Source organism: Sinocyclocheilus grahami, unplaced genomic scaffold, assembly GCF_001515645.1.
Source record: "Sinocyclocheilus grahami isolate Dianchi unplaced genomic scaffold, SAMN03320097.WGS_v1.1 scaffold125.1, whole genome shotgun sequence".
NCBI lineage: Eukaryota > Metazoa > Chordata > Actinopteri > Cypriniformes > Cyprinidae > Sinocyclocheilus > Sinocyclocheilus grahami.
In genome coordinates this window covers 1579701-1588639 of record NW_015505304.1, presented here as the reverse complement: position 1 = coordinate 1588639, position 8939 = coordinate 1579701, and the positions used below count along the sequence as shown (strand labels likewise).

Below are 8939 nucleotides of genomic sequence, written 5' to 3'. Positions count from 1 at the left end.
GGGGGGTGGGGGGGGGGGGGGGGGGGGGGGATTTGAACATTAGGGAGGTCCTAGGTATGCAAAATACACTGCTGACCATATTGATATCGGCCAAGACCATTCTGTTTAAGAAGATATTTTAAAATAAAATAATTCTGGGATAATATTTGACCTTTTTTTGGTATATTATTAGCATTATATTGCCATATTAATTATTAAGACAATATTCAAAATAAACATACAATATAATAACTGACCCTTATTATTTATGGTATATCATTAGTATTATCTTGTCATACTGTATTAGGACAATACTCAACAACAACAAACAACAACAATATAATATTTGAGCTATTATTTTTATATATGTTATTAATGCTATATTGCTATATTACATTAGGACAATTAAAAATTTTTTAAAATAAAAATAAAAAGCTCACACACACACACACACACACACACACACACACACACACATATATATATATACATACTTGTATTAATGCTATATTGGTATATTATTTTCAATAATGTGTTCAAAAATAAATTGAAACATCTGAGCTTACTATTTTTGTTATATTATTGACACTACATTGCTATATTATTAGGGGAATACTCAAAAAATAAAATAAATTACAATTTAACATCTAGGCTTGTTTTGCCAGGTTTTAAGTTAGATTTAAAAAGTCTGACTGAAAGTCTTGACACTTGAAGCTTTAGTGTGAAAGATTTTTTTTTATACTGATTATTGGCAATAACAAAAATAACTGCCTATTTGTATGGGCCAAATTAAAATGTCCAAAGTGCAGTCCTAATTCCAACTCAAAATATATTTCAAAGTGTAGAAGGTGGCATACCTTGCATGTTAAGGATCTTGTGCATTGCTTACGTGCTGTCATATCCATAACCCCACAATGGACATCTGGATTAAACTCTCGCTCTGATTTAAGGAAAAAAACATAACAGAACACACAAGTTAAAAAAAATAGTTTTTTATGTCACAGAATTTTCTGTGACATAAATATACAATAGCAGCAGAGAGTATAAACATTCACCTTTTCTCTTGTACAAGGGTCTTCTGCTACTGGCACTGCTGCTGTCTTGTTTCTTGTCTTGGGATGAGAGGTGGCCCTTTCCATTGGGGATCTGACCAGGGGCCAGCTGTGGAGCCTTTGGTATGGAGGGGAAGTTAAGGCCTGACTTCAAGGGAGAGGTGCTCACAGTATTGGAGGAAAAGGAGGAGGAAAAAGAGGTGGGCACGTGGGGGAGTTTTGGTGAAGAATCCACCTTCAAATGGACCTTCTCTGGACCTTTCTCTGGACCTTTGACTGCAGGGATTGGGCTGCGAGGCAGAGAAATAAATAGTCTTATATTGTACCAAAGGTGGGTGTGCTTCAGATTACATCATTTGTGTTATGCAAGAATGGGCTGCTTATCATAACGAATTTACACATTAAATTCACTTACACTCCATCAAAACACACATACACACCTCTCTTCTTGTGGCACCCTATAGGGGAAGTGAGGCTTCCGGTGAGGCAGCTTCTCTTTGGTTGATTTGAAGATTTTAGTGGGGGCGTTGCTGTTTGCACTGGAGGGGCGTGCAAGTATACTACCACTAACAGTCCCGACCCCGACTCCACCCCCAAGGCTGCCCTTATTTCGAGAGTTTGCAAACGCAGCAGAGACGGCATAGCTGGATGGGGGCTTGCTGCTGGAGCCGTGTCTTCTCTCTGAGGGTTAAGAAATGTACAAGATTATGCACAACATGTTGACTGCAAAAGCCAATAAACGTACAATCATTTTTATTCAGATTTTTTTTTCATTCACTGGTAATGTTTTTTTGTTGTCTTTTTTAAAGTTTAGTTTAATATTTTAAGGCCGATAGTTGATATCCGTTACCATTTAAAGAAAAAAAAACTTTATAATTTCTTAAATCAAGCATTATTGCCATCTAATAGCATTTTCATTCTTTAATGCAGGTGGGTTGCATTGGTTTCATGACAACTAAAAATTTTACTTTAAAGTTATGTTTTTTTACATTTTAGTTAGTTCTGGAGTGTTAAAAGATCAGAATGAATCAGAATGAGTTTTTATTGCCAGGTATGTTTACACATACGAGGAATTTGTTTTCATGACAGAAGCTCCACAGTGTAACAGAATGACAGTGACAGAACAAAAGACACAGATAATAAAAAATAGAAAAATAGAACAAGTAAATAAGGAATAAAAGATTTAAATTTAGTTGCAGTTTTTCCCCAGTTAACAAATAGCAACTCTGATATCTACAGAGTGTAATGTAAAAATGAAAAAAAAAAATTTAAGTTTAAAAAAATAAATAAATAAAAGCAAAGGACAAACAAATGCTTAACTTCTGAGTTTTGACAGAGTTTTGGACTAAAGAAGTCTTCATCTGGCTTTGCACTTTGTCCAAGACATCTATTTTAATGGGTAGCTGACCTAACCTGCAGTTAAGCGAAGTAGATTAATACTTAGACACATACAGAGACACTCTCCTCTTCTAAATATAAACATTTGCTTTCTCTCGGTCATAATTACAAGACACAAATGTGCATGAGCATTTTTAGTCAAAAGAGTGAACCGCTGTGCTGCACTAACAAACGCTCTGGTCTTTCCATACTTGCCTGTCAACAAGACACACACACACAGTTCTGTTGCTCCGGCCCAGCGTTTGTCACTAAGCCCTCCAGCAAACCGGGGGCAAACACAAGCACACACACACAAACAGTCTAGTCTTATGTCTGGCCTGTCTTTATTTGTGCTGATAAAACTACAGCAAAAACACCAAAACAATTAAAATAAAAGAAGGACTAGGGCTGGGTTTTGACACAAATTTCACGATTTGATTCTCATTCACAAGCTTGCGATTTGATTCGATTCAATATCGATTATTTTGGATAAAAAACAGGTACAGTACATGCCAAATTTTCTCAAGGGAAAAAAAATCTCTCAACAAAAGCTGTAAAATATAGCTACATGAGAGTCAGTTGATACTACAATATTGAAGGTTAAAATTGACTGATTTGTAGGCTAATATACAACTGCTAAAATTACACTTAATGAAGTTTTTAAAATAATAAAGTTACAATTACATAATAATAATTCTACTTCAATATTTTTTTTTTTTTTTTTTTTAATAAAAACATTTAAATGGTGGCTGTTATAAAAACTTGATGGATTTATTCAAACATAAATTAAACATTGAAGAACAGTAAAAATTATAATGAATATGTTATATGGTGCATATATTTAGCAAAATGCCCCTCTCTATAGTTTATTTTTCTAGCTTACTAATGAATTTATGGTCACAGAATATGTCTTTTCTGAGGTAAATGTGACGTTACGTGACAAATTGTTTACAAGCTGTTATATCGACGTCTTTGCCGAAACACTAATTGAGAGATTACATGAGACAGGATACGGATTGTAAAGTTGTACTCTTTCTTTTAACTTACCTTCGGATGTTTAGTCATGATTATTTTGTGCTAAAACTGGTATTAATGTGGAGGAGATGATCAGTTCACGTTCACCTTGCGCTGCTGCTTTTATTGAACTGAGGCTACAGCGATCAATCCACATTAAACAGTAGTGATGTCCGGTTCGCGAACGAATCGTTCGATTTAACCGGTTCTTCTTAGTGAACCGGTTGAACCAGTTCACCAAATCGGACTGAATGGTTTGAAACGGTTCGCGTCTCCAGTAAGAATTAATCCACAAATTACTTGTTATTAACTTTTTTTAACGTGGCTGACACTCCCTTTGAGTCGAAATAAACCAATATCCAGGAGTAGTTCATTTATTCAAGCAGTACACTTACTGAACTGCTGTGAAGAGAGAACTGAATATGAATACAAGCAGAGCAGCATGTGTGCAGCGAGCCGGATAGAACGGTTCTTTCGGACACGTCCGATTTGAGAACCGATGAGCTGATGATACTGTGCATGCGTGATTCAGTGTTAAGCTACCGAACAGATTGCCTACTACGACTAACGCAGCACGGCTGAACCGAACTGGTTCTTTTGGACAACTGATTCTGTGCTAATGTTATGAGCGCGGGGAAACCGAAGACTTGAATGAAGGGCAATCTGGCGAAACGTACATTTATTTAATAACAAATAAATCGCAATGGATTATGTACAGTAAGTGGGTTATGGTTTCTGCGCTGATGACAACTAATTTATTTACTTTATATCTTCAAGACTTAAATCCTCGTATCACTGCCTGTTACTGTATTTGGGTGCTTAGTTGCAAAACTTAATTGTAAACTTTTCAGATCATTGATTATGATGTTTTAACTGACTGAAGTCATGATTACTGACTTTATATATTTGAATGTGTATTTTCATCCCGGGATGATAGACTTGATATCATTACGTCATCGCTAATGACGTCATTACGTTAGGACAGGGGTGCCCAAACTCGGTCCTGGAGGGCCGGTGTCCTGCAGAGTTTAGCTCCAGCTTGCCTCAGCACACCTGCCTTTAAGTTTCTAGTATGCCTAGTAAGAGCTTGATTAGCTGGTTCAGGTGTGTTTAATTGGGGTTGGATCTAAACTCTTCAGGACACCGGCCCTCCAGGACCGAGTTTGGACACCCCTGCGTTAGGGCGTAAAAGAACCGACGAACCGTTTTTTTTAACCGGTTCATTGAAACGAACTGTCCGAAAGAACTGGTTCGCGGAAAAGAACCGGACTTCCCATCTATTAAACAGCGCCAAAATGGCATTTATTATTTAAATACTGCAATACAATGGACAAAATTTAAAATCATATTGAAAGTACCAAAGCACAATGCTTATTGCGATTTATTGGATGGGAAGTGCCCTTCAATGTTCCATCCATTATCTGAAAACAGGCTAGGCTAATCGATTCTAAATCATATTGAATCTATATCGTTCCGTAAAAATGAGAATCATATTTTTTAGCCCTAAGAAGGACACCATGAAGAAATCCTTGACTTATTTATTTCTCACAGACGCTTGTGGCTATTTGCTGGGATGTTGTCACTGCTCTGAGAAAGTGAGCCAGCAGCAATTTGAGTAACCAAAGGCCCAATCGACAAAGCCCCAATTACACCACAACAATCCACAGTATCATTCCGGCCCCATGTTGAAAAAGCAATCTGGGATTGTTGTAAGGAAACTGTACACCAAATACCGCATCCTGACAAATGACCACAGGGAACTACCGACATAAAAACAAGAGCCTCGCGCAAAAGAAGGATGATAAGTGTGGACATTGGCACAGTGTAGAATATACAATTTTGCACTTTTTTCAAAAATGGAGAACAAATCAAGAAGCCGGCAGTCCTTCAAAACTTCCTGTATTTCTAAAACAGTCAACTAAAATTCATTATCGATTTGTCAAGATCTTTTGCCGATGTAATTTTGCAGTAGTAAAATATATTTTTGATTTATATTTCTAAGACGTATTTTAAGAATGGCAGAGGTCTCAAACAATCTAATCTATGGGCACTGTGTATGAGAAAAAAAATTGTACAATGCAAGTATTTACACTTTGCAAAAGAGCTTGTTATAATTGCGAGTTTAAATGTCAATTTCAGAAATAAACTTCAAACACTTCATAGAGCGGGTAACATAACTGACGGACAGAAGCAGCCGGATTAATTCTGAAGTGTATAGGGATATACTGTCTGTCCAGATTCAGTCAAATGCAGCAAAGTTGATTGGACGGCGATTACAAGTGATTAAAAGTGGACGATGACCCAAAACATACAGCAAAAGCAACCCAGGAGTTTTTGAAGGTAAAAAAGTGGAATATTTGTTAATGGCCAAGTCAATCTCCTGATCTCAACCCGATTGAGCATGCATTTCAAAACTAAAGGCAGAAAGACCCACAAACAAACAACAACTGAAGTCAGCTGAAGTAAAGGCAAAGCATCACAAAGGAGGAAACCCAGTCTCTGGTGATGTCCATGAGTTCCAGACTTAAGGCAGTCATTGCCTGCAAAGGATTCTCAACAAAATATTAAAAACAAACATTTTATTTATGATCATTTGTATTTGTATATAAGCCCCTGAAAATGGCCCCTTAATTCCTAAGCAAAGCATTTTGTTATATTTTTGTTCAACCCCTTGAATTAAAGCTTAAAGTCTGCACTTCAATTTCATCTTGATTGTTTTATTTTTAATTCTGTTTTAGTGGCATATAGAGCCGAAATTATGAAATTTGTGTCAGTGTCTAAATATATGGACCTAACTGTATATGCATACGGTCTAATCAACTGCAGAATCCCACAATATCCACAAATGCATAATGTAGTTATAGTACAGTTAAAGTGATAATATACAGTCAGCTGGTCAATTTCACTCAAAGGGAACGTTCTGAGACCATTTTAAACTGAAGAAGGGAATAAAATAATCATAATAATCATGAGCAAACGTCTCCCGCAAAGTGTTTAACATGCAAATGTTCAACAAGCAGATCTTAAACGCATATTAAAAACTATGGCACATTTAAATACATGCATAAAAAATATGACTTTAAATTGTTACGAAGGCCAATCCTTTTAAAAGAAATTTTTAAACTGTACTTAACTTTCTGACTGCAGATTCATATGTAGTTTGCGATACATATTCCTTAGTACCACAGCTTTTTTCCAGCTCATTATGATTTATCTCGAATAAGAACTTGCCAGAACTAGATTCTTCCCTACACTATTAGTCAAGCACTTGAGCATTTAAAAGTTTCATGGTCTGTGTAGTTAATCTGCTCATTAATCTTTCAGTTTCTAGAATAAAAGAGTCCCAGTGTTCATAAAAAAACTTTCACCACTAGAGTGAGTGATTGTGTGATGATCTCTTTAAAAAAAAAAAACACACACACACACACACACACAGTAGAACTGGCTCAGTCTGAGTGCAATAAACAGATCATACTGTGGAATATTTAAACATCAATGCCGTCCTGAATAACTGATCTTCTGGAAGCTGAACAGAGCATCAAGTGCACTGATGTCGACATGTTTTGGCTCTCTCGAGAGTGCTGCAACTTTCACAATCTGCACAAATTCTCAGTCCTGTGACATGTTTTTGGATTCAGTTATGGCCACGGGAAATCTTCCAATCAAATAAGTCTCATTTTGGGTTCTGATAGCCCATGAACCGCTGCACTTTGAGTTTTACACTGAGTTTTACAACACTTGTAGCTTTGAGAGTAACTAAAATATCGACATATTAGGAAGATGTCAAATGACAAAAAAAACATTATTCTATGTATGCTAGTAAACAATTTTAACAAAGAAATGTTGCAATTATGTTTTGTACTGTGACTGTCATTAAAAAAATGACTATCCCTAATTACATATTGCTACAAATGTGATATTAAGCCTAAAGATCTAAAGACCATAAAATCACACCGAAACGGCAGAGAAAATGGTGTTAAAAAAACAAACAAGCCAGCATATAACTTAAACCCGAGGCATTTTGCATTTCATTGGATGTGACTCGGCAGACTCAAAGCAAACCAGCCCAGATGCATGTTAACGTATATCAGAATAAAATGTGGCTCCTTCACTTTGAAACACACAGCATATGCAGCATGTTGAGTAAATTAAAACACGGCCATTTGCAATTAACATCAGAAAGTGTTTTGATTATTTTTTTTCTGCCCTACTTTATTGCATGCTAAAAAGCACCAAAGCAATTTGCCACTGGGATTTAAAGACATTTTTGCTCCCTCTTGTGGCCAATCTTAAACAACAAATTGACCCAGCATCTGGTAACAGAGACTTTTGTTCAAGATTAATTATGGTGAAATTAAAGAAAAAGCTGGGACAAAGCAAGACCTTGACTGGGCCAAACATTTTTAAAATCAAAGAAAGAATGAAACCCCTTTTTTGAACAGAGATTTCAATAAAGAAAAACACCCCAGCTCCATTAGGAGTTCTCTCGCTCTCTCTCTCTCTCTCAAAAAAACAAACGAACGTTTGATTGAGAGCACTTTCTTGAAATTTGTAAAAATGCTCAACGCATTTTGGCAGATGAATTTGTAATGTTCATGTGCTAAAATAAATGCTACAGTGTTAAACCACTGCTGACACTGTTTTGAAAGAGATATTAATACTATTATTCAGCTAAGATGCGTTAAATTGAGCAAAAGTGACATTAAAGACATTTACACTGTTAGAAAAGATTTTCATTTCAAATAAATGCTGTTCCTTTTAACTTTCTATTAAAGACTCACAAAACGTTTCACGGTTTCAACATGAATATTAGTTAGCACAAATAGATAAGAAATATTTCTTGAGCATCAAATCAGCATACTAGAATGATTTCTGAAAGATCATGTGACACTGAAGACCGGAGTAAAATTCAGCTTTGTCATTACATGAATAATTCACATTTTAAAATATATTAAAATAGAAGAGAGTTATTTTGAATTGTGTTTTGAATTACAGTATTTCACAATGTTATTGTTTTTACTGTATTTTGACCAAATAAATGCAGACTTCGTGAGCGTACAATCGTAAACTTAAATGGTAGTGTACATTAAACAACATTTTTAAATAAATGAAATCAAAATCATGCTGCACAAAACTATACTGTATATTACAGAGAAAATGTTTTCAGGTTGCATGTTCTTGTTCATTGTGAACAGACAAATTACTTCTTGCTAGATTCATGTCACTCCTGATTAGAACACACAGAGTAATCGAATGTAAATTGCACGTAAAATTTGACCTAACCAGTGAACTGCACCTTAAAGGTGCACTAAGCAATTTTTAAAAAACGCTTTTGACCGCAGCGTTGGACTGAGTCCCAAAACACACTTGTAGCCAATCAGCAGTAAGGGGCATGTCTTGTAATGATAAAGAGAAGAGAGTGCACAGACGGATATTAGCCGATCGACTATAGATAGAGAGAATTGGAAGATAAAAAAAGAGGAAAATATCGAATGAACAAAACATTAAAAAGAAGGG

General features: G+C 35.8%; 1 protein-coding gene across 2 annotated transcripts in view; it reads right to left on the bottom strand.

Annotated features, from left to right (window-relative positions):
• The window catches only part of atxn7 (ataxin 7), a 43543-nt gene that overhangs the window by 4644 nt on the left and 29960 nt on the right, over positions 1 to 8939 (bottom strand). For both annotated transcript variants that reach the window (XM_016278778.1, XM_016278777.1), the window contains 3 exons: positions 1472 to 1712; positions 1035 to 1321; positions 837 to 919 (listed from right to left, as the gene is read on the bottom strand). In XM_016278778.1, the coding sequence (XP_016134264.1) occupies positions 837 to 919; positions 1035 to 1321; positions 1472 to 1712 (611 nt within the window). The remainder of the gene's footprint in view (positions 1 to 836; positions 920 to 1034; positions 1322 to 1471; positions 1713 to 8939) is intronic.